Below are 26,756 nucleotides of genomic sequence, written 5' to 3' on the forward strand. Positions count from 1 at the left end.
AAAAAATAAAAACATACTTTTTTACTTTAAATAGAATATATATTTCAAATAGATTAGCTATACTTATTATTCTTAGGTGAGGCTCTATAAGATCATAATCAAATCCAGTATAATGTACAATTGTGACAACAAAAAAAAAACATTCAGGTGTTAGGAATCGGCTTATGCATGTTCAGCCATCTGGTTAGTCTGTGGCATTTAAGTCTAAATAGTTTTGCAAGTCTAAGGATTGTTTTTGGTTTTTCAGTGAAAAGATGCAATGTAAACTTCCTAACCAGCACAGCTTGATAATTATATGAAAACAACTGAAGGAAAGAATTTTAAGCTTCAAGGACTTTGCAACAATAGATGTTTTATGAAAAGTTGCCTTTCGATGGGTTCATATAAGTTAAACAGCAGCAGCAGAAATGTTCCACACAAAGTTCTAGATTTGAGAAATAGTTTATTTTTTTATGATCAGCAAAAGACACACAGTTGATGCATTTGTATCTTTTATGACTTTTCAGTACAGAGGAAAAACCCAAACATATACACAGTGTGGGCATATATATGTATGGGTGTATTTTAAAGTGCAAGTGAATCACAAGGGTTTATCATGCGTTACATAGAATCTATAATGAGAGACTTCAGTGATCTTCTATAATAGAAACACAGTTTTGAATCAGATATGTCTGAATATCTAAAATAACCTTCACTGTTGTATTAAAACTAAATTAGATTTTTACTTATCACTGAAGATTTTCAAATTAAAGCACAATAATCTGTTTCAAGTTTTGAGGGCAAAGAGTACCATGAAGCTCCAGAAGTGAGAGACGGCTTCAGTTTAGAGTAGTAACAGGAACAGTTTGACAAAGCTCACCACAGGCCAATCTAGCTATGCTCCAGTTTCAACTTAAGCACCCAATACCTGGATAAAAAAAAAATGTAAAAAAAGGATTCAAATGAAAAAAAAAAGAAAAGAAAAAACTTCTAGGACTTTGAGTTTTCTCAAAAGCTTTCTTGGCCAACTTGGCCTGTCCTTGACTGGAGACATTCAGTATGCAGGTACATTCTCTAAAATTATGGTTACATTTTACTTGGTGAGGAAACAGTCAGTTTGCCCTTGCCAAATTAATCTGACATGATAGAAAAATAAATATGAAGACATTGAACAACAGTAAGACGTTTAGATGACTGATGCTGAGCTCATTGTGTGCTGACAGATTCCAGCATCATACAGGGTAGTTTTAGCAGCAGCTGTTGGGTTTTAGATTTACCCATGGTCAACAAAGATACACACGAATGGATCAACAGAACACGAAAAAGCCTTGAACCCCTCAGGATACGCAGCATTCAAACTCGTCTCCATTCACTGGGTAAGTAAAATATGCCTCAGTTGCAAACATGCTGAATGTTTTCAATGCCCTTTATAGTGGTTAAGATGCAAAGTGCATATTCAAAATAAAATACAAGCTAGTATATACTACAGTGTCACTATAGTTCTTAACTACCGAGTATTTCTTTAGGAATATATCCCCCCTTTTGCACATCATGACATGAAAGAAGCATTCCTGTTCACAGAACAAAAGAACTGGTTTTAGACAAAGCACGGAAAGAGAAAACATCACAGAGGTGCAATGCATTCACACTGTGAGTGCAGCATGAGAGCACACATGGTGCAGCTTTACTCAAGCAGCATCAGCTGGAGATGGATGAAATAAAGGTCAATTTCTGTGTTAAAGTGAATCCTTTCTCAGTTATTATTGCATAGTTTGGAATTCTTAGTTTAGCTCTTAAAGTGAGACTGAAAAATAAAACTTTTTCTTTATAATATCTGTGCTTTAGTCAAGACAAAATAACTTGCATTGAAAAGACTGCCATCGGTTCTTTAATTAAGTCAAAACAAAAAAAACCTCTATCAACAATAGAACCATTGTAATCAGAACTATTTTTGATATTTAAGTTTTTTTTAAATAAATTAAATTTTAAATGAAACTTAACCAAAGGTAGACGTTCCCTTCTATAATGCTTTCTTGATGTGCACATATTTTAATAAACCGGTGGAGCTGAACTAAATTCATTTCACTCTAAGCCAACAGACGCCATCTATTATCTCTTGAAGTCCACAGTGCCAAACCATAATTCATCATAAGGGTACATCTGAAGTCAAACACCAGCATGAAGACCCTTCTCAGCACCTAAAGCATAGGTGCATACATAGTATCACGTTAAAGACCTGATTTAGAAATACAGTTGCTCAGTTAATATCTAGTAGAGGCCTTTATTTAATTGTGTAAATGCACAATGGATCATTTTGGAATAATCAGAATAATTTACCAAGTAATTGTCATATGTTTAAAGAAAATTAATTAGAAAAAATGGTTTCAGCAGTTTTAGAGATTCACTGAGAAGCTATCAGATGTCTCTCACTGGTTGATTTTCAGCTTCAATAGTGCAGGCTATTGATCAGCTAGTTCAGAATTTATACCCCTTTCCTATTGGCTGAAAGAACTGTTTAAACCCGGGAAAAATTGGCTTTTTGAAGTAGTTGGAACAGTCAAACGAATCGGCAAGTGGCCCACGTTAAAATTGCCTCGGCTCTGATCGGCAAGTCACTACACTAGACCATTCACATCTGATCTAACAAGCCAAAACAACTGTGTTTACATTCGATAAACATGACTTAGCTCTGGTGAAATGGGATTCGGACAGATAAAAGAGCAAACCAATAAAGAACACGGACTACGCCTTTGCTCCTCTACATATTGCTCTCCATTGTTTACTTTCCTGATTTCTTTAACACTGGTGATGTCATTAGCGCTAACCCAGCGTGATGGTGTCACCAGACATACAGCTGCAGGGGGATAGAGGCCACGCAGCTTGCCAACAGGGGGTTAGACCCAGCAATTGTTGCCAGTGGGAAGGGAGCCAAATGCCAATTGTAAGCCTGTCGACCAATGTTTGAAATACATTGAAAATGGGTTAACAAGCTATTTTCAATGAAAAAGGGCTTTAATGAATTGGATCTTTTTTTGATCAGTGTATACAAAATAAGTACTACCTGTTTCTTTTAACATTAACGCCCTAGTGTAAATGACGTTGCTGAGAAAAGAAGACTTAAGGGTAGTTATTTCTAGCATTCATAAGCTGTTATTTTTAAGACAGTTTTCTGAGGACATGCTGAAGCACTGCAACAAGTGGGAGGACTTGTTGAAGTGCTCCCACTTGTTGTGTATAGCACTTGTTGAAGGAGCACTTCAACAAGTGCTATACCTGTTCGAAGAATTAATAGGTATAGCAAATATATGCTCTTTCACTCTTTAATCTGTTAAATAACAAACTGCATCTGTTTGCTGGAATGCACACACATGCACTCAGGTCAACATTCCTCATTTAGAATTAGTTAATTCTGTCAAGCATTTACATGCATGCCAATCAGAGTAGTTAATCGATATAAACCATTCCTTCGGCTGGATTACAATTTTATTTAAATCCTGTCAAATCCAATCCGAATATTCGGAGCGACAGGCTTATGTGACACATTTTTACACCATTTCTTCTTGTTACTTATGTCCAGGCAAATGTAGAAAATGGCATTTATGATAATATTATGATAATCTTTGCAGTCTATTGTTCAAAGTTGCCAAGTTACTACGTCCTTCAGAATCCACACACTATAACCAGAACTAGCAGCATAGCACTTACCACACAAATCAATTTGTAAAAGCAGTTCAGGTGTATGACACGTCGAATAGATCGCATTAGTGGCACATTTTTAAAGGGTTCTTTACACTGGTGTTTGTGTTACTGAGTCAATGTTCACTAAAGTGCACAAAAATCTCTGAAAGTGGACTTCTAGCAACAGCAGCTTTTGTTTGAAAACAAAAGCATTCTCTTTAAACACCCTCAAATGAAATCATCTCACCTGAATGACCAACCTTGTTCCCCTATGGCCAGCACAGAGTCATGACACAGGTCCCATTCAGTCACCAGAGTGTTATCTCACCTTTTTTTGGCATAGAGCTCATGTTCAAATAGGAGTCATGAATTAACTGCTATTAACCTGTAAACTATGCTAAACTACAGTAATGCATAAAATAAAAGGAAACATTAAATAAAGAAGTAGGAAAATAAATATCATCAAGGCTTTTTTTAAATAGTCTCTGTCTTGATACAGGAACTCAGTGTCACATGGTTCACCTCCGAGAGCAAAGATCATCACAGTCCGAGAGGATGGCTGCTCTCACTCTCATTAGTGAACATGTCATTCAGTTACTACACATACATGGATGCTTCTCACTCAGTTAAGAACTAAACTGGTTCTGCATGTAGCTCAACAGTCTTATACATTGCAAGTGTCTGGATATAAGATATTAGATAGACTTGGCCAAGACCTGGACAATCCTTTTTCTGCCATCAGGAAAATAAAACCTAAACTCTATGTGCTAAAGATAAGCATTTTGGCATTTTAATGGATTGCATTCAGGGCAGTTTTAGGTGTTTTTGGTCACTTTAAGGTAACATAAAACCACCACAGACCTAGTCCATATGAGCACTCTTTTAGAGGGCAGATTATGGCTGTCTCATATAAGTTGGTATACAGTACATTTAAGTATTATGTTAAGTGCTATGACACCCATACCTCATGCTCACATTTTACTGGTCTCGTTGAAGAAATATAACAAACACCTACCAATAATTTCAACCAATAATATTTAAGCTACTGACTTATATTCATGAGGAAATTTTGAAAAGTGACATTTTGTTTTTTGTCAGCCACATGTTCAACACAGAGTGTGAGCAGACACATTTAGAAATCAATGAAAGACGGGTTCACTCAAGCCTAACATGTAGGATATACAATATAACAACAATCAAACTGATATCGACTCTATGGGCAGTCTGGCATTCCCAAGAGGTGCATGTTTCAATAATTTCCAAACTACAAGAGACACAGATTTCATCACCGCTGGGGAATGGCCAAAATATATGTGTTGTTTTGAGAACTGTGTGGAGTTTTCCTTATTTGAGTGAAAGTTAGGACCCATCACTGCCAGGGCGCTTTTTGCCTAAATGGCTGGTTGAGTCTCTGTTTCGCACATTGGGCTGGATTTTGTACATGTTGGAACCCACGGACCAGCGCCAGCTTGCACGGGTCTCTACGCCGGTTGGTACAGCAGAGGCTGCTGCACTATCAGTGGAGGGGCAGGGCTTGTCCTGCAGCAACTGTATGAGCATGGTCATCTCCGGACCCAGACGTGGCACCATGCTGGTTCTAATACGGTCAACAGTGTCCTCATCACAGTCCATCAGGCTCTGTAGTAACTTACCATAAAACCTAGGATAACAGAAACAGTGAATTTTCTTTCAGAGTTGCAAAATAATTGGACAAAAATATCCAGCATGAGTGAACACATTCAGAAAGCAAACCCTGTAAATCACTTTGACATTTTTACACATTAAATAACAAACATCAACATAAGTTATTAGGATTTTATGTGATAGATGAACAAAAAGTTGTCTATAATTTGGGAGTGGGAGGGAAATTAACACAAATGTCATATATATGTTAATAATATTAAGAGGACAACATACCCCTGGGAAAAGGTACCACTATAAATACACATAGTGAAAAAAACAACCCAAAGATGACACATCCCCACCATGTTGTGGGTTTGTTTTTTTGTAGCTAAACACAATGCATTCCTTGAAAAACACAAGCTAAAACAGTCTTCATAACCTGTTATTGGCTTATGTAGACCTTCTGGGGTGCTGCTCAGGCTCTCTGTTTGTCATGATTATGCTGCTGATGGCTGGTTGATTGCTAATTTCATTCACCTGCTTGGCTCCGCCCAGTTTTCATCTGCTCTCATCTGATCCACCTGTTCTAGCTCCTATTTATACTGCATATTTCCAGCCGTTAGTGCCAGATTATTTTTTAGCATTTGGTTTTGAGAGTTCTCTAGAGTTTTCTATGGTGTTCTGATTGCCTGATCCTGATCCGTTTCTGTATTTTGACCTTTGAGCCTCCCAGCCCCTGTCTGATCAGTTTGCCTGGCCTGTCTTCGGACTCCTATTGGATTCTTCTGTGAACTGAACCTGTCAGGTGTTCTGTTATACCTCCTCCTTGTTAAGCAATAATGGTATGTTTATAAGTGTAGTATTTTTGTAGCTTTGGCAGAAAGGGTGTCAGAGCTGGAGTCACAGCTTTAGGCTGTTAGTACATCCAGAATTCTGACTAGGCCCAGTATCTAATAGCTCAGAGCCACCAAGACTATGGTTAGGTCCACAGAGTGGCCCTCCATCAGTTCCTGAACAGCCCGGAACCCAAAACAGCTGGGTGACAGTACATAGAAAGTCCCAAATTTTACCTAGGGGTCACCAAGATCTGAGAAGCCGATACGGGTAATTCACAGCTTCATTGTAAGAAACCTGGCATTAGAGAGACCAGGGACCAAATTCAAATGTTTGACGGGGTCAGAACGAGCAACATCAAATCCTTTCTCAATCTGCAGGCTAAGGATAAGGTTAAGTACAGTAGGATTGTTTATCACCCTGGCAGTAAGGACACCTGGTTATGCCAATCAGAGGTCACTAAAATTAAAGTTGCTTTGTGTGAAAGACTAAAACAATGTCAGACTCCGTAATTTTTTCTGGCGCGCTCCCTGATCAGACCAGTTGTCTACAAAAAATGATGTGGGCTATATTGATATCTATCTATCTATCTATCTATCTATCTATCTATCTATCTATCTATCTATCTATCTATCTATCTATCTATCTATCTATCTATCTATCTATCTATCTATCTATCTATCTATCTATCTATCTATACACGTATATACAGTGGCGGCTGCCACTCTCAGAAACAGGGAGTCTAAATTGCGTTAATTAAATTCACTTTTCACGTAATTGCATTAACAAATGTTGAATTATATAAAACAAATCACAAAAACGGGTGACAATGTCATTGTGTCTGGAATAATAAATTCCAGAAACCATGAGTTCAGCACTCTGTTGCTTTCCTTTCTGCTTGCTTATTAGCATTGAGCAGCCAGCTGGTTCTATAGGCCTGCTCCATAGACCCTCTAATAGGTGTAGCCTCACTGAAAGTGACATATTTTGGCACGTTATCCAATCAAGGCTCTACTTTCTCGCTGCTTAGTTCAACGGACGGAGGCTCAAACCTCAACAGGCATTTCTAATAGAGGTTGACTGGCAGGGTACTGCTGCTCCAGAGCGGAGGGGAGATCATGTCAGAGAGCTGAATAAACAGCTGTTTAGCACGCACCATACAGTAGTCATGAAATCATGTGCATTTAGTGACTATTTAATGGTGTTTAATGACTACACTTATGAAGTTTTACAATACATATTTTACCAATAATTTTATGAAATTTACAGGGGAGGTTTAGTAAGGGAGGGTTTAGGTTATTATATAATAATAATTTAAATTTATTGATCTCACATCGGAGAAATGTACCTCTGCATTTAACCCATCCCCTTGGGGATGCAGTGAGCTGCCATCATGGGATGCCCAAGGAGCAATAAGGGCTAAGGGTCTTGCTCAGAGAGGCAATCTGTGGAAGTGGGTTTGGAACTCACAACCTAAGGATTCCAAGCTCTACAGTATGCCCTAACCACTAGGCCGCCACTCCCACCTATACTGAGCTATGCTTATACTTGTAGCTATGCTGGTATAGTCAGGCTGCTGGAATATACAGGTGCTGGTCATAAAATTAGAATATCATGAAAAAGTAGATTGATTTCAGTAATTCCATTTAAAAAGTGAAACTTGTATATTATATTCATACATTACATACAAACTCATATATTTCAGATGTTTATTTTGTTTAATTTTGATGATTACAAATGACAACAAATGAAAATCTCAAATTCATCATATCAGAAAATTAGAATATTACTGAAGACCAATAAAAACAAAGGATTTATAGAAATGTTGGCCAACTGAAAAGTATGAACATGAAAAGTATGAGCATGTACAGCACTCAGTATTTAGTTGGGCCTCCTTTGGCCTGTATTACTGCAGCAATGCGGCGTGGCATGGAGTCGATCAGTCTGTGGCACTGCTCAGGTGTTATGATAGCCCAGGTTGCTCTAATAGTGGCTTTTAGCTCTTCTGAATTGTTGGGTCTGGTGTATTGCATCTTCTTCTTCACAATACCCCATAGATTTTCTATGGGGTTAAGGTCAGGAGAGTTTGCTGGCCAATTAAGAACAGGGATACCATGGTCCTTCAACCAGGTACTGGTAGCTTTGGCACTGTGTGCAGGTGCCAAGTCCTGGAAAATGAAATCTGCATCTCCAAAAAGTTGGTCAGCTGCAGGAAGCATGAAGTGCCCTAAAACTTCCTGGTATGTGGCTGCGTTGACCCTGGACCTCAGAAAACACAATGGACCAACACCAGCAGATGACATGGCACCCCAAACCATCACTGACTGTGGAAACTTTACACTGGACTTCAAGCAACGTGGATGAAGTGCCTCTCTTCTTTTCCTCCAGACTCTGGGACCTTGATTTCCAAAGGAAATGCAAAATTTACTTTCATCAGAGAACATGACTTTGGACCACTCACCAGCAGTCCAGTCCTGTTTCTCTTTAGCCCAGGCAAGACGCTTCTGACGCTGTCTGTGGTTCAAGAGTGGCTTGACACAAGGAATGCGACAGCAGAAACCCATGTCTTTCATACGTCTGTGTGTGGTGGTTCTTGAAGCACTCACTCCAGCTGCAGTCCACTCTTTGTGAATCTCCCCCACATTTTTGAATGGGTTTTGTTTCACAATCCTCTCCAGGGTGCGGTTATCTCTCTTGCTTGTACACTTTTTTCGACCACATCTTTTCCTTCCCTTCGCCTCTCTATTAATGTGCTTGGACACTGAGCTCTGTGAACAGCCAGCCTCTTTAGCGATGACCTTTTGTGTCTTGCCCTCCTTGTGCAAGGTGTCGATGGTCGTCTTTTGGACAACTGTCAAGTCAGCAGTCTTCCCCATGATTGTGTAGCCTATAGAACTAGACTGAAAGACCATTTAAAGGCTTTTGCAGGTGGTTTGAGTTAATTAGCTGATTAGAGTGTGGCACCAGGGGCCATCAATTTTGAACCTTTTCACAATATTCTAATTTTCTGATATGATGAATTTGAGATTTTCATTTGTTGTCATTTGTAATCATCAAAATTAAACAAAATAAACATCTGAAATATATGAGTTTGTATGTAATGTATGAATATAATATACAAGTTTCACTTTTTAAATGGAATTACTGAAATCAATCAACTTTTTCATGATATTCTAATTTTATGACCAGCACCTGTATAATGTAGGTACCACTTTTGTTGACTCTGCTTCATTCTATTTTTATTCTCAAATTTGCCAGTATTTGTAAGCTCAACAACTAACTTAACGTTTAACTGTATTTTTTATTTTATTTTTTGTCATATTTGCTTTATCTGGTCTTTTCCTGTTTCGCTGTTACCACATACTGGAGAGAAACATGATCGCTGCCTCTAACACCCTTGGTTATAGATGATAGACTGGGGCCTTTTTTTTTGGTATTTAGTCTTGTTGCTCATGTCGTATTATAGGAACAGCTTTATTGTGGTGAACTTTATGTGCTCTATTTCATCCTTTTGACATTGTAACTGGCTCATAGGTTGTCTGCTTAACTGTTTCTTTCCTGGACAATGCTGCCTTTGGAACTAGTTTACCTTTTTTCACATAGGAAGTTTTTTATGGATCTGTGCTTCTGTGTTCTACCCACTGATGCTACATACTCATTCAGGAGGAGTACCCTGCAAGTCAATGATTTCAGCAATCAGTGGGTTTTCCTTATTTGTTTTTAACAATCTGACTGTATAATCTGATTGGATTGTCTCTTAACTGCCAAGAGGTGACAGTTGTTGTGAAATGGCACTATATGGTTAAACTGAATTGAATTGAAATAGAGCTGAGGTCTATGTTAGAGAGGACAATAACCCTACAGACATAACAAAAGCTACCTTGGAAGTTCAGATGGTATATTCATATGAAAGAAGTGGTGCAAAGCACCTTATTTAAAGGTGGATTTGTGGATAAAATACTAGCAGAGCAAAGGGAAACTACTTTCATTGTTGTTGATTGAAAAAAAAAAATCAGAGTCCATTGCTTATGGAAGCACAAACACAGTGGAATAGCCTGTGTTACCTGGATCATTCCAATGTTTGCAGCCAGTCATGTTTATTGTTTTAATTTCTGAAAGCAATGTCACTGAAAACACTGATCTCAAATCTTCTTTGTAGACACCATGGACGCAGGAAACTTTTTTTTTTTCTGATGGATAATTTGAGATTTTCTGTTTCTTCTATTTTGTTTTATCAAAGGTCATATTATTACTTTTAGCTTATAAACAAAAAGAAAAAATTTTGGTTTGCTTGCAGAAGTTCTTACAAAAAAAAAAGAACAAAATTTCTGTGACAAATGAGTGTCGTTCCAAATGCATAACTTGAGTAAAAAGAAAGACAGGTGAAACTATCCATTAATGTAGATTGTGTGATTTCAGCACCACAGATGTGTGAACAGCTCCACTATGATAGTAACATCCAGAGAGAAGCTATTTATATAATATCATGATATGATAACACATTGGACCACTGACTAACACAAACATTTTTATTTCCCTGTAGAAAAAGAGGTCCTTTATATTCATGAGTGCTGTGGTACAGTAAATAAATTATTTCGGCTTTTAAAATACAGAATTTGGGCAAGCCTTTTTCAACTGGATCTAATGTCAGTTTTAATTACAAAACTGCACCACCTCTAAAAAGAACATAGCACTGCTGGACAGCACAGTAGGGAAATATTTTGATGCAATAGTTTTTGCCAGTTTTCGCAATAGTTTTTGTTTTTTATATTTATAGGACACGTAGCATGGCCTCTATTTGTGACTAGCTTCAGGTGAACCTTTAGTTTACCCAGCAGCTCAAAAATAGCATTGCTTGGTCGGGAGATATTAACTCTGGGATTTAATTTCTGACTGTTTAAATATGTCAAATATACAGACTATCCTCTTCCTCTGTCTTTTATTGTGACTTCACATCCTCTCTCCACAGTGCTAGGGAGTTTACATCTGACTTTCAAAAGTGGCAAATATGGATGCAGAAACTGCACCGGTCATCCATTTCACATTTAATAAACTACATTGTAGGTGTTAAGTAATTAACTTTTTATCTCCTCCCAGGACTTTACATATTTTGATGATTAACACACGTTCTGCAAATTGAGGGGGGCAAAAATAGTAGCTGAATAATGCCGCTATTTTGCTAATTTCCCAGATGCAATTCTTTGTACACCCAGTTAAGAGATCAACTTTGTGCTTGCTATCAAGTTTTCCTGCTGTAGATTAGGCCCTATAAGGACATTTTAGAGACATGTTCTACATTTGCTACTTTTTATTGTGCAAAAGGTGGTTCTAAGTATTAACTCAGGAAGACTTGATATATCTACAATGTTTCAAAAACCATTGAGTGGTTGCCTTGCTCTTTACTATTATATACTGTTTTCTGTCTGTCTTTAACATAAAACAAGAGAATAGCAAAAGAACATATAAGAGGTTTTAAAATTTTAAAAAGCATTTTAAACAAATGTAATGTTCATCTTGTGTTTTCTTATGTCATACAAATAGCACATTTTACTGCAGATCATGCTCCATCCTCCCCTCCTTTTGTGTTCACACCCAAACTGCAACCCAGTAGTAATGAAAACATCCAAACTGGATGTTCTTCAGTGATTCTCTATTACACTATGATATTTATTTTAATGGCATAAAAATCACAGGAGCCTTTAGAAATGCACAAAATGTGTAGATTGTGCTCTCCTCTCTAATCATAGACTAAGAAACAGGATTCAGCAGAGCATCTTTTATTTTGTTCTGACTGAAGCGATTACTTGTAAAGAAAGGGAAAAGCTCACCTATTGGGGAAATGACTTGGTAGCTGTGCAACTTCACCAATAGCATCTGGATTAGCTTGGGCGACAGTGCAGATGCCCAGCTTGCTATAGCACTCCTCCTGGACTTCAGTTATCATTCTTTGGAAGGTGGAACAGCGGCGGATGGAGGGGAATGCCTTAGAGATTATGCCATTGGCAATACACTTAAGGCTCTCCTTTACAAATGCTTTACCCTGAAAAGAAAAGAGCAATTCTTTAAACGTTTCTAATGTCCTGCACAGTTACACCCATGTAATCTGACCCAGCAAGAGGCAATCAGAGAGAGAGGAAGAGAGAGAGAAAGAATTAAATTCTCTACCTGAGTGTCAAATTTAGCAGCACTGTACAGGAAGGACTTGCAAATGTCATGCAAGCCATCTGTGTCACATGTTGAGTTTTCCAGGCAAGCAAACGCTCCGCAGCCAACTTGGAGGGCACTGTTGAGGCAGCGTGCCACATCTGCTGTGTGCACAGAGAATGATCTGTCAGCATGGGAACCAACAGCGGGTTCACTGGTAAATCACTGAGCTCATTACACAAGACTTGCCAAGGATTTAGCCAAAAGAATGCAGCCGACAAAAGGGAATGTTTCATACTTTGGTGATTCACAAAAGATGTACAGTTACTCAATGACTTGACTGGAGATTGGATGCCTTAAAGCTAAAAAAAAAAACCTTGGACTGTGTCTTTTTTCAAAGACTTCCATGTGTCTCTTAAAATAGTCATAACAAGAAACAGAAGGTGTTGACATATCCTTATAAAGCTAACTATGACATCCATAATTACTATCTTTTAAAATTAATCTGAACTGCAATATTAACACCAGTCCACCAAATATTTTTATATATTTAACAGTTAACAAGGCTCCTTTAGCTATATTGTTTCATGCGCATGGAGGTGATTGTATCTATTTTCAAAAATGTCTAATTAGTGATTACACAGATTTTATATGACTGGAATAGTTTTTAGGCTGATTAACCCACCAATAACCCCAGCCTTCAAATCCTCTAAAAAACAGCACATTTCTCAGCATGCTCGCCCTTTAGATCTTTTTGCCTCCCCTCAAAAAAAAGGAAGAAAAAAAGATCTAGGTGTAAAAAGAACTCAGTTTAAATTCCGCATTTCACATCAAGACAAAGCATTAAATACATTCTTTTAAATGAGCAGGTTGGGTTCTTCCAAATCTTTATCTGAGACTACACTGAGATAGAATGACTCAAGCCCTATTCAATGGAGGCGCCTGATCCTTCTTGGCAGCCTTTTGAGTCAGGGGTCCTATGTGTTTGACCTAAAGACTCAAAACAATGTACCTACCATAAAGGGACAAGATACTGCTCAGAAAATCCAGAGTGTGTCAGACCAAAATCTTATGATGATGAAGCAGTTTCTAGGAGAATGAACGAGCGCCCCTGCTCCCTTTTCCCTTTTTATCACTGTGCTCAGAAAGCAACATGAGATAGGCTACATGCCTTGCAGAGTCATTCCTTGCAGAATATCACATAGGAATATGATTGCTTACTAAAATATAATGGATCTAAGGTGCTACATGAATGTATCTAACCCCACACCCCCACCTCTGGTAGCAAGCTGCTTTCTTGCTCTTTTTTTTCTGAGGGACCAGATGTAATGGCACATTGGTGAAATCTAATTCTATTTGTAACTTTGAAGAACACATTAAATCCTAGAACAAAAGTCCACCACTATTATGATAAATGCAGCGGAGACAGAGACCAACAGCATGACACAGCCTGCGCGCAGGAGTCAGCACCGAGCTCCATGCTCATCTGTTGCCGGCAGGACACCGGCAAGAAGCACCGCGTTAATCCCGCACCCGTGAAGCTACTCGCTTGATCACACAGAAAAGCCTGCATAGGCCAAAAAAAGAAAAAAGAAAAAAAGAAACAACCAAAAATATAACGAAAAGAGGAAATGATCTCGAGGATAAAACATCTCAATGATGAGTAAAATAAAACCAGAAAGCAGTGCATGGAGGCATCTTGCTACTTACTAGGGCTGTTGACAGAGAAGCGTACTCTCCTGGCTGAATAGGAGTCGTTTTGCTCCAGTTCATAAGCAGATGCATTCAGCACCATCAGGAGCAAAAGTCCGGTCCCCAAAGGCATTGTCCTCCCAGCGCAAGAGATAAAAAAATTAAACGCGCAGAGACAATTCGTGCTTTGTGTGCAGTTCAGCGCTCCTGGAGTCTTTGTTGAGCAAATGCTGGAACAAGTCAATTCCTCCAACAGTGCGCTGCTCTCTTTGCTTTTCACTTCAATGACAGATTGCACCGATGTCAGGTCTGCACGGGTTTATATGGGAGCGCTTTATGTTACGAGTTCAGCTCTCGGACCAATCAGAGTGCAGCAGCGCCATGGTGCCGCTCTCCTCTCCCCACTATCATCAATTGATGGCATGATTAAACAGCTGCCTACGGGTCATACACCTTTACATTCTTATCTCCTAATTTCCGTTATAATGCAACATGTTGAAGTGGTCTCACCTGATTTTAATGACTTTTTTTTTCTAGTTTTCTTACTTTTTATTATCTTCAACTTAAGTTACTTCGTAACTTCTTTAACAAAAAAGCAGGTTTTCATCCTTTATAATTATCTTTATCTCATTATCATTGTACATGTCCGACTGGCCGGGGCGGAACTAGATGGGGGGCCAGAGGTGGCCATGGCCTTAGCCAATCAGTGGCTACCCCTACCATCCACCCCCCCCTAATACAGAAGGTGGCAGCAGTAATACTCTCAAGTGGAGTATTCAAAAAAGAAAAAAAGAAAAAAATTGTTAAATTATACACATAAATATACTAACATTAACGATGACAAGTACAAATTTCATGCTCTTTTCAGCCACCCCTCACTGTACATTGGTTATTGCCTGGCCACCCTTATAAAAAATTTCTGGCTATGCCCCTGCGACTGACCAGCCATTTCCTCACCTCAATTCTTGAAAAAATAACCTCCAGAATGATCTTGAAACCACAAAAAAATTCCAAACTAACGGTTTAAGCATTCCCACCTACATCCAAACCCTTTTTAATTATATAAAGTATGTTTATATTTTCTCTTTTAGATTATTTGTTGTGAAAATATCAGAACTTTTTGTACTTGTGTTATGGTTTTGGTTCTGTTTAAGTCTTATGTTTGAGTTTTCATTGGTTTTATTTCCATTTTGTGTTATTCTAGTTATGTTTTATTTTGTTTTAGTTGTTAGGTATTGCTTCTTTGCCCTCTGTTGCCCTCTTGTGTCAGTCTCCTTTTCCCTAGCTCCCTTCTAAACTCCTCCGTCCACACCTGCTCCCAATCTGCTAATTAGCCTGGTCTTTGTTTCTGTCTCCCATATATACACCTTCTGCTCAGTCACTGTTTGCTGGTTCACCGTAATTTCTTTGCCGCTTGTGAGTATTCCTGGTTCTCAGGTTTTGCGGATTTATGTTTTTGGATTTTTGCTACTGTTGCCACCGTATTAAATTAAACCTGTAACCAAATCTCTAACCATCATCAGCTTCAGTCTCCGCATTTGGGACATCCTCTCAAACCTCCACACAATTTGACAATTTGTCCAAAAAGCTCCTATATGTGTTCTCACTAGAACTAAGAAAATAAAGCACATCTGCCTGGTTCTGAAGTCTTTCCATTGGCCCCCTGTAGCTCAGAAAATAGACTTTAAAATTGTTTTGTTATTCTATGAATTCCTCAATGGATCAGCACCTAAATACATAACAGGGAGAGTAGTGGCCTAGTGGTTAGGGCATAGAGCTTGGAATCCAGAGTTTCTGAATCCCTGCTCCCTTGGCGCCCCACGATGGCAGCCCACTGCTCCCCGAGGGGATGGGTTAAATACAGAGAATTTATGTTGTTGCTCTGTACTTGTGACAGTGTAATGACAATAAAAGCCTAGTATGTACATCCAGACCTAGAACCAAACATGGAGCAGCATTTAGTTCTTACAGTATGTTCCACTTATCTTTAACAAACTTCCGGAAGACTGAAAAAGTGCTGAAAGCCTGAGTTCTTTAAGTCAAAGATAAAAACCCATTTTTATAGAACCGCTTTTAATGGTTGAATTTAAACTAACTAATGTATTATTAGTTCAAGTTTGTGGTCAAACTGTCTTATTTGCTTTACTACATGCTTTTATCATGTTTTTTTTTCTTTAATTGCTTTTATCCTGCTTTTATTTTACATTATTGTTCCGTTGTATTCATTTAATTCACTTACAAATAAGCCTTACATTTTATATAAAATATCGTGGTTAGATCCATGGATTACAGCATACACTTAAGTATAAAAAAAAAAAAAAAAAAAAAAAAAAAAAACATTTTTGGCACAGCAGCATTTATTTGAAATTCTGCTTGCAGGAAATGCGATTTAGAGATTGGGTTGAAGCAGCAAAGATCAACATTTTGGGACCAGTATCACATTATCTGTGTGCCATCACCATGTATATGCTTGAAAACCTCAAATAATGACCCCCCTAAACATAATTACTAAAAAAATATGCAATTAAGTTACAAAACATTGGGGTGTGCAGGTGGTGCAGTAGTTAGCACGCATGTCCCATGAACGGAAGCTTTAGGCATCCAGAGTTCGAATCCTGCCTGTGGTCCTTTGCAGCATGTCTCTCCCCCTTTCCTGTCAGCCTACTGTCGAAAAAACAACATACTATGTATAAGTATTTATATGATTTTAAAAATGTATTCAGAGTTGAGCATTTCTTTCAACCCCTTATCCTCTAATATTTTTTTTCATATAAAATTGCATCATGAAACAATGATTACTGTATAATACCCCATAGTGTATTGTTACAAAAAGACCTTGAAAGTCCTAAAGTACATTGCAGTTTACTTGTGGTTAACACCTATGTGATGTTTATATTTCTTTTTAAACCATTTAATTTTGTGTATTAGTCAAATATGCAGAGACCCAGCTCTTTAACCTCGTAATAGAATTTCAGTCAACCAGTGTTTTAGTCAAATTCAGTAGGTACTTCACCAGACTTCAGCAGCACTGATTGAATGTCAACCCAAAATATTCAAATGACATATTTCCTTTATCGCTCTGACATTTTCCTGAACTATACTCAACGATGACGACATTGTGTCTTCTTTGCCTTAGGAAATCAACTTGATATGGAAATGAGTTGCTCATACAAACTGTGGATAATCGCCGCCCTAAAACTGTGAGAAAAAAAAATGCTTACTTGGAGTCCAGCTGCACGTGCACGACATACAGATGATTATGTATGGCACTCTAAGCTATCATTTATCATGGGGGCCTCACGCATCCTCACATCGTGCAAAGCTCAGGCATTTCAGACAGGATGATGGAGGCTGAAATATTCCAATAATCAAAAGAGGCAAAGATTCAGGTAGATATTTACTGTGATAACTTCCCTGAAAATAATGTTGCTGTGCTCTTAAGCCAAACATATCCTTTTTTTGTCATCCTTTTGGGGTCAGAATCTGACAGTAAGGGGATATTATTTTACCCTTAAGAGTTTTTTTAAGCGGCTGGGACCTTACTTATGACTAGAAATCCAATGAAGGGCCCTTCCCAGCTGCACCTATCTTTTTAATGGAAAGATAACATCCATTCAGTCTCCTAATAACTAAGTAGCTCTAAACTGTCACATTAAATCTTTATAATGATCTAGACACAGAAAGAAACAGCTTATACTGTAGTTTCAACATGTAGATTCTGATCTCATTGTTTTTTGTTTTGTTTTCTATAATAATGATTAAAAAAATCTTAATTAATGATGATTTTCCCTTGAAGTCACTTGGAGAGTGAGGTTTCTCTTTAAATGTATTAATGTAATAAATAAAAGTTAAACAAAGAAAAAAATAAAAGCTTTTTTAGAGTTTCTCCAAGATTATCCTTAGGATACTGTGTCTTCTTGAGGATTCTGCTTTGAAGATCCATAGACTGCTGGACAATTTTTCCTGATGATACAAATGTTTTGATGTTGAATTTTGACTGATGTCTAATTTTACACTTGTTTTCCTAAATTTGAAGCAATTTATCTTGTTCCAGCAAAATGTTTTTACTTTAGCTTGTTTGTTTCTGACACTGCAGATGCAACAAGACTTTTCATACTTTATCTAAGTTGTAAAGTAAATTAGGCCTACCGCTTTACTGGTTACAATAGAACTCATATGCGTGTCCTATAAGATTGAAATCCTGCTCTATAAAGTGCCCGTCTTCTGTTTGGTTTCCTCTCTCATAAAGGTTTGGTTGTTTTTTTTTATTCACAGTTTCAGAAGCTGGTTTCCCTCTTGTGAGCATTTCCTTGTGCTCTCTTACTGCCTGGAGCCCAGCCATGCCACAAATACATTTGAGATGGCTGCTTGTGGGTTCCTCTGGGGAAAAGCAGAATGAAGTCCTTTGTCAGGTAGGAGAAGGTGTTATACCTTGTATTCAGAGATATGACAGAGAACGGTGGCATGGCACGGGAGATCGAGGGCAGAGTTCAGTAAAAGGACAAATCTGTTAAAGAGGATACGCACTCAGGCTGCTGAAACAGCTGAGAATTTTGCATTCATTTCCATTGAGGTAAATGACCTGATTTACTGATTAGAAGCATCTTTGCATGCTAGTTGAATTTTGCCTTAAGCTTATTGCTGCATTCATTAAAGATACTGGTTCATCTATAACTGTATACTGCAACAGTGAAATTATTCTAAGCAAGGATTACAACAATAGTGTTTTTTTTTTGTTTTTTTTAAGCAGAATCCATTAACCATATTTTTTTCCAAATCAAAAGCACAAATTTTTGGGAGTGTTTAATAAGATTTTGTTCTTGAAATCAACGTTAAAGACCTCATTTACTGGTGCCCACAAGAGGGAGTGTGATTACATTTTTTGTGACTCTTATAAGCAACAACAACAGTGCAATAATTTCATATGTGGTAGAGTTTAAATAAGACATTACAAATATAAAATTTAGGAAAACAACTGTGAGAGTGTGTCTGTGTTTTGATGTGCGAAGTTTGGCCAGTGGATAATGTGTTTTTCTCTCCAACTGCAGATGTTTGTGGTGTTCATTTGAAAATAGCACTTAATTTGGAGGGTAATAAATTCGAACTGGAGGTTTATCCTGACCAGTGTGGCGTCCATCATAGTTTTTAACCATATGTTGTTTTGTTTTTTTTGGTTAAACCTCTGAATCTAAACCAATTGTTATTATTCATCTCGCAAAAAAACCACTTTATGCAAAGCTCTCATTTTAAGATGGGATTGTGAGAGGCCCAATAATTGTAGGAGTTCTAGTTTCAGACCTAAACCATCTAATTGTTGCATTAGTAGAAAGGAATGTTTCACTTTATATTAAAAAGAGAATGTTGTATTTTTTGACATTCATACAGAACTCTGCTTTTTCTGGTACATTTGCAAACTTGGCTTGAACCTAATGGAAAAGTTCTGCAGATATACATTTTTGAAAGTACATTCAGAACAAGTAGCCTTGCAGAAAAATGCATGTGATGAAATAAACACACAATCAGTTGTTAGGTAGGACTATCTATAAGGAACTAAAAATATGTCACGTCACTACTATAATTGCTGTAAAAAAAAAAAAATCATCTACCTCTTACTGATTTCTTGTGTTTATTTATTGACATGCTTATAAAATGTTTCATCTTGAGGCCTCCTGCAATTTCTCCAAGATGACCAACTGTCAAAGATGGCAGTGAGACTAACTGCTTCAGCTATGAGATCTTTATGTTTATCTTTGTCATTTTGTCTGTGTTTCCATTACTCCACCAACTATTTCAGCATTAAAGGGCTGAACTGTTGGAACTGGCAAAAAAACTCCCCAAACTGGACCCAAACTGCTGTGTTTCACAGCTACTCCAAGCATCCCTCCTCTGCAGCCTAAAGCAGTATTTCCCAACCTTTTTTGACTTGTGTACCCCTTTCGTCATTTTGTCTTACCATGAGTAACCCCTTCAGTCAAAAGTATTGATGGCTGCCCAAAAGTCGAATGCAGAATTACTAATTTTAACATTAAATGTATTTAATCTTATCAACTTGAGCATTTAATTATTTGGCATGTTATTCTTTGGAATACAAAAAAGCAAAGACAAAAAACAGCAACATAAACAACATAAATATGTTGCCCAAAGCTAGTAAGGATTCAAAACATATACAAAATAAAACCATATATAAAACTGGACCTCCTCTGGGTAACTCCCCTTTAATCACATATAATCTTGAGAAATTGGAAACAAAATACTAAACAAAAATTATAATCAGACACACTCCATTTTTTTTTTTTACTTTGTTTCAACATTCATGACACTTGGCGTTGATTAGCTCAGATGTGGGAAAACAGTTGATCCCAGGCTGTTCTCTACATCCAGTCTTTTCCTCTGCTTGGTTTGGATGTATGTCAAAGTTGAAGATGAACCCAAAAATATAGGAAAAACGTACTTAGCGGTTGAATAAAGCTTGTTTTATCTTTTAGTTGGGTCCTCGCAAAGTAGAAAAGATCCCAGCCCTACAGTATTGTATTTTATTACCTGAGAAATACAACATTATCCTGTGTCCCTTGCAATGCACTCCCGTAACACTAGGGGAACGTGTACCCCCTGTTGGGAAGCGCTGGCCTAAAGGTAAGAGGAGGTAATGCAACCCAAAGTGAGATGAGCAAGTTGCTTTGCGTACTAGGCTAAAGGCTAACACTCTTAGACCAGTGCCCAGTCTCCTTCGCACCAAAGTTAATTCACTCACTAACAAACAAGTTGAGATTTGAGTGAGGATTGTATCAAAGATAGACAGCTGTGTAGCAATCTTTTCAGAGACATTATTGATGATAAAATCATGCTGTATTTGAGCCAGCAAGATGTGCTTTGCTCCTTAGCAGCGTCAGCTTTTGAGCTATAGCTGGAGGGCAGATTAAAGGTGAGGCCTGGTACTGCACAAACACTCCTTGTGGACAGCTATAAAAGAACATTATTCTCCCTTAAATGGTATATATAACCATAAAGTGCAGACCATTTAAATTGGTTAGAAAACTCAGCTCGGTTATAATCATATCAACCACCTTGGAGGAGCTACACTCTCAACAGCCACATGACTGATCATCCAGAAACTGAATGATCATGTGGAATTACGAGCTCTTCTTCCTAAATCCATAACGTTTCCAACCAGTGAGCACAGTACATTAAACCAGGTCTACTGCAACATTCCTGGAGCCTGCAAAGCTGCAGGGGCTGCTCACTTTAGAATGTCAGATCACATCCCTGTAGACCTGAACCCTGCCTCTGTACAAACATCAGATCTACAGAACCAAACCCATTATCAGAACATTTAGGTTTAATATAAAGAGGCTTGCTTAGCCTAACAGGACAGCTCTGAGCACAGAGAGTGGTGAGGGTTCACTGTTCACTACATTCACATCCAAACCACCGTCCTATCCCCTAAAACAATCAAGGTTTCTTCTAACCACATTCTCTGGGTAGACAGCACAGTGTAGCCCCTGCTAAAAGATCAGGATTAACAAAATTGACCTAGAGTACAGCAGGGCCCAGAGAGAATGGAAAAGGGGCACTCAGTAGAAAAACCACCTAAAATGTGAAAAGTAGAGAAAATCGTCCAGAATCTAAAGTCCTTACAGTGGCTACGTTCAGAGAATACACCTTTGAATGCTTGTCTGCTTTGTCTATAAATCAAGGAATGGCTCACTGAATGCATGGGACACAATGCATCAAGTAACCTAAAATTTTTGTGAATTAATTTCTTTTCATCACTATCCTATTTTCCTTATTTTTATTCTACCTCTTTAAATGACAATTGTCTTTCAAAGATAAGCAGCCATATTATGTTCTGAGGTAAGGTAGGCTTTATGAATTGACCATAGTTCTAAAATACTGACAAGAACAGATTCAAACTAAGCATTCTATTATTCTAAGAACCACCATATATTTATTTTAGACTAGATCACATTCTACAGTACAATCAGTTTCAGTGATGGGTGATATTATAAATGCAGTTTACTGCAGCAAGTATGGAATGCATCAAAGGATGTGAGTGGCTCTGTGGTGACTTAACTGGAATTTGTACCCCTAATTGAAATTCTGCTTAAGGTCTCATACAACATTTGTCCGCATTTACAGAAACACTGTTGTGTTTGTATTTCAAATTCACTTAATTTTCCCGATGGTTTACTTGTTGCAGCATCCATTCTCCAAAAAAATGACTGACAGATGCCCCAGAATTATAAACAGACAACGAAAGTAGACAGTCAGCGCAGAGGAAGTAAAGCAAAGTGTCTGCGAAGAGACCTTCACAATGTGAACGTCAGAAAATCCAAAAGACCAACACTGCTTTGCTCTGATAAATAGTTTCTCCTTGATTGTATCAAACATTTACAATGTCACCTAAATGCATCTTGGTTTAATAATAGGTATTTTATTAGTCTACGTTTTATATGATTCATGTCTTTACAAATTTAAATTCTTGTATCCATTATAAGACAAAGATCAAAATGAAAATCATTGTGAATAATATAAAAGTTTTCCTCTTGGTGGTGTAAAACAGTCTTTATATTTAACCTTTTTTATATATTCTAACACCCATGCATACATTTATTCATTAACTTTAAGATGAAAACACAGACTAGATATCCAAAAGTACAGTGCTGTCCCTTAAAACGATCCTGCCTACATGCAGCATGCAGTGGTACCCAAGCTATGCTCCCTGCACTCGGCCATCTGGTTTCAGTTCAGATCCATCTGGATTTGACTCCAGCAGAGGCATCTCAGGAATACGTTTTGGACTGGTGCCCACATCCGTTCACACAGACACGTGTTTTCAATTAAGCCATTTAATGTCCCTAAAAGCATAGAACGTTATTTTTGTATAAAGAAGTAATGGTGACACTTCCAACTTTTGGAAAAGAAGGTTCAAAGCAAGTTGCATTTAAAAATAAATTTAGGAGGTCCTTCGTGTTGCAGCTTGATGACTGTCCTGGAGCTTGACGAGGCTGAGCTCTGCGTGTGAAGCAGAGATCCATGCAGAGAGATCATTTTATGTTTAAACTACCATAGGAGGCTCCCACAGACTCCCACGATAAAAAAAAAAAAAATTATATTTGTGTCATATGTAGAAAAGAAATGCTGCAAAATATTACCCAAAGATATTTTAAGGCTTGGATGCGGCAGCTCATGAGTCTCTTTAATGGTGATGCCTCTGGTTAATACGACAGTCAGTTTTCTATTGCTTAAATGAATGACACAGCAGTTTCTTTCTGTAATTCTACTGGTAAATGTATTTCAGTTTGAATCCAACGCTTGTCCTGGATTTTATATAGCCATGATGAAGACAGTAAAGTAACATTTATATCCTGTTCTATATTAAGTGGTGACAGTGAGTCCACTGGAATACTAGACAATTTTTCAGTTTGCATGGTAATGTCGGTAAAGATTTAATCTGAGATGGCATGCACATTGCTGTTCAGTCCCTGTCAGGGACATAATTCTCTTCGCTTACATTTATCTTTATATAGTGATCTGAGATTTTCCTCAAATCTAGATTAAAAATTAATAAAGAAATCTATACTTTTATGAAATATTTATCAAATTTCATATATTTTTTTACTAGAGAAATGCATCTATATACTTGAACATTGTGGAATTGAATGTGTCCCGTTTAGTGAGATTACTTTATGTTCTCATCTTGGGGGGCAGGAAGTGGCCAAACAAACTAGTTCCTGTCAGGAAGGATGTTTGTGCATTCAGCTCCCATATTGTTTAATATGTACATGGTACATAGAAGGCTTACTGCTGCCTATATTCAATCTTTACTGCACCATGTTGGTGCTGCATTTTTATGGTGTTTTATGAGTTTGTATCTCAACCTCTTGCTCATTTGAATAGGAAAGATCCAGAGTTGAATGAAAATGTACAGTATATACTGTAGTATATATAATTCTTATATAGTAAAAAATAAGGCACAAATAAGGCACAAATACTCTTACCCTTAAAAGGTTCCACATTTTGTCATATCACCACTGAAAACTCAAAAATTTTACATGCTGATCTACTGGATTATACACAATAGACCAACACCAATAGTGCATAAGGTGGAACAAAAGTCATGCATGTCTTTTTTTTTTTATTAGCCTACTAGAAAAGTGGGAAAACTGTTTATTGGATCTGTATATATTACTCTTTACTCTCATACCCATTAATAAAATCTTGATTCAATTTTTCTTTCTTTCAGATATATTTTATCTGTGTCTAATTAACTTTTATTATATAACCAGATTTTCTTCAAACACCCCAGAAATGCAGGAACTTCTGCAGGAGGGAAACCTAGGTTAGTAACCACGTTTATCTGACGGAGGGAGATGATAAACATCCCATGAAGTGATGTGAGCCACCAACCTGGTTTTATAATTCAGTTTATGCCCAGAGAATAAGGTTGATTCCAGCCGGTCAGCTGACAACAAGACACAGCAGCCACCGCTCAAAGAGTCCCAGATGCTGTAGTCCCAAAGGACGGAGAACAAGCAGGAGATTGGATGTGAAGGAATGCAGGGTTATCCAGTGGGTGAAGCCAATGCCGGTGTGGAGGATGTCCTTATAATTCAGAACCAGGAGATCAGAAATCGGAAGAGGCTCTGAAGGGAAATCCAGGTAGATGACAGGAAGTAGATCCAAGTTCTGCAAACAGGCAGCATCCAGCAGGAGTCCAAAGACAGGTCAGGCAAGCTGATCAGAAGGATCTGATGACTGGTAGCAGGCATCTTAAATAGAGGAGCAGGTGGTTCCGATGAACAGTAAAGAGAAAGCTGGAAGGGTTACGCAGGTGAATGAAATTAGTAATAAAGCCAGATCACTGCCTGAATACTGTCTGGTCTGATATCAGGACTCTGATAAACAGCCTCTGATATACATCTGAATTTGCTGGATAATTAATGCCAGAGGGTCTTTTGATAAGGCAGGACCTTGAAGATGATACTATTTTCATGCGTTTTAGCACATTTAAAATGTAAAGCTTGCCAAAGAAAAGGTTGTCGGCAGGTTTATAAGGTTTCAAAGGTAACAATAAGCCCTTGTTTCAAAAGTATCCTTATATATGTCTCTAACTCTATATTTTTATATATTGTTAATAATAAAACATCTGGAATAAGTATGATCAATATAGGAGATGAGTTCCAAGGTCATTCATGTTCAGTATCTGTTTATGGTCTGTATAAGGCACATTTAAGATTGACCGATACAGGTCTTTTTTAAGCTAATGCTCAGTGCTGATTTCTCCTTGAATACTAGGGAGACTAGACCTCCACTGTAATAAAAAAAAAAAAGATATGTAAAATATGTATTGTCAAACTTAAAAATGTAGTAATTAAACAGCATTAAATATGCGCTATAATACACCTGATTTCATGAGTATGTTGCCTATTGATCAACTGTTCAGCTCGTTCTCGGACATAATCTCTCCTCTACTCTGGAGCAGCAGAACGATGAGGGCCAGCCTCTACAAGAAATCCCTGTTGAGTTTTGAGCCTTTGTCCATTGAACTAAGCAGCAAGAAAGTAGAGCCCTGATTGTATAACAGGCCAAAATACGTCACTTCCAGTTAGGCTAAACCTCTTAGATGGTCTGTGGAACAGGGCGGGTCGTGAAGCTGGTTGATCAATGCTGATTGGCAAACATAAGGATTTTTGACTGACAGTGGCCAGACAACTGGATTAAATTAACGCCATTTAGCTCTCAGAGAGTGGGAGCTGCCACTGCTGATGCCTATACCGATTATTTTGACATCAGTCTAACCGATCCCTAATATGTGCTGCTGTTATGTTTGGCACCACTCCTAAAGGTATAATGGACGATTTTCGTAATTTTTTTAAAAGACCTACCCTCTCCACTTAAAAAAAAAAAAAAATGCACTTGCACAACCCTGTACCCGCTTCCGAGAGGGAACGCCATGGACGGTTCTCCCTGCTGCCCTCTGGGAAGAGGCTTTGCAGCATTAAATGCAGGTCCAGCAGATTCCAAAACAGCTTCTTCCCCACTGCCATCAAACAGCTGAATGTTGGAAAAACAATCTGAATGTTAAAAAAAATCATGTCACAGTCATATTCAATCAAACTGACCATGTCAATGAATTTTTTGGACCACGTTTTTTTATTCTTCCAATGTTTACATTTTATCACTGCTGCACTTTAAGAAATGGAAATGTCATGAGAGATATACAAAACGAAATTTCATTTTATATAAACACATTTAATACAAAATGACAAAAAAGTTTGTCTCTTTCGTCTTCTTTTCTATAAATATAGAAACATAAATTTTCCTGTTTTCAATTTTTCTTTCATCGAATATGACGTGTCCTACTAAATAAAAAGTCTTGAAATGTTAATCTGTTACAGACTGTTACAGCAGCACAAGGCTTGAAATCTGAAGGGTGGCTCTGTGGTTTTCATTAATGAAGCTGAGTATTCCTCCATGGTCTTGTGGTATTCATTACAACCGTGCATAATTCCTAATCAGGGTTATGTACATAGCATTCCATCAAAAGCTCCTCAACCCTGCTCACAAATGTGGACTCAGTAATTGAATATGACGATAGCTCATGTCGGGAACATAAGCAAGATGCCACAATATTTATGGGGCTGTTGCTTCGTTGGGATAAGCTGCTGCCACATTTTTCCATGCCCAACACATTTTCATTGTCAAAAACATTAAGACTGTTTTGTCATTGTATGTAGCATATGTATTATGTTGCTGAATGAAATATGCTCCCCAATAATATACAACTGACTTGTTTTTTTTTATCT

At 37.8% G+C, this 26,756-nt stretch overlaps 1 protein-coding gene across 1 annotated transcript; it reads right to left on the minus strand.

The window, feature by feature from the left end:
- Nucleotides 1-427: 427 nt before the first annotated feature.
- Nucleotides 428-14,172, minus strand: stc1 (stanniocalcin 1). The gene is made up of 4 exons (XM_038285668.1): nt 13,969-14,172; nt 12,280-12,422; nt 11,943-12,154; nt 428-5,317 (listed from the first exon to the last, which is right to left on the minus strand). Exons 1-4 carry the CDS (start codon nt 14,081-14,083, stop codon nt 5,017-5,019), a joined length of 771 nt encoding a protein of 256 aa, XP_038141596.1. The 5' UTR covers nt 14,084-14,172; the 3' UTR covers nt 428-5,016.
- Between the last annotated feature and the right edge of the window lie 12,584 nt (nt 14,173-26,756).

The sequence above is a fragment of the Cyprinodon tularosa genome, unplaced genomic scaffold (genome assembly GCF_016077235.1).
Source record: "Cyprinodon tularosa strain WSP-4 unplaced genomic scaffold, ASM1607723v1 ctg214, whole genome shotgun sequence".
NCBI classification, from domain to species: Eukaryota; Metazoa; Chordata; class Actinopteri; order Cyprinodontiformes; family Cyprinodontidae; genus Cyprinodon; species Cyprinodon tularosa.

Bases quoted from the DNA above. Each gene is read 5' to 3' on its own strand.
- stc1 (XM_038285668.1), bottom strand. From the start codon at position 14,083: ATGCCTTTGGGGACCGGACTTTTGCTCCTGATGGTGCTGAATGCATCT. The intron at 12,423-13,968 runs GTAAGTAGCAAG...CTGTGCACACAG, and splicing joins CTTCTCTGTCAACAGCCCTA to CAGATGTGGCACGCTGCCTC. The intron at 5,318-11,942 runs GTGAGCTTTTCC...CTGTTATCCTAG, and splicing joins CCAAGTCATTTCCCCAATAG to GTTTTATGGTAAGTTACTAC.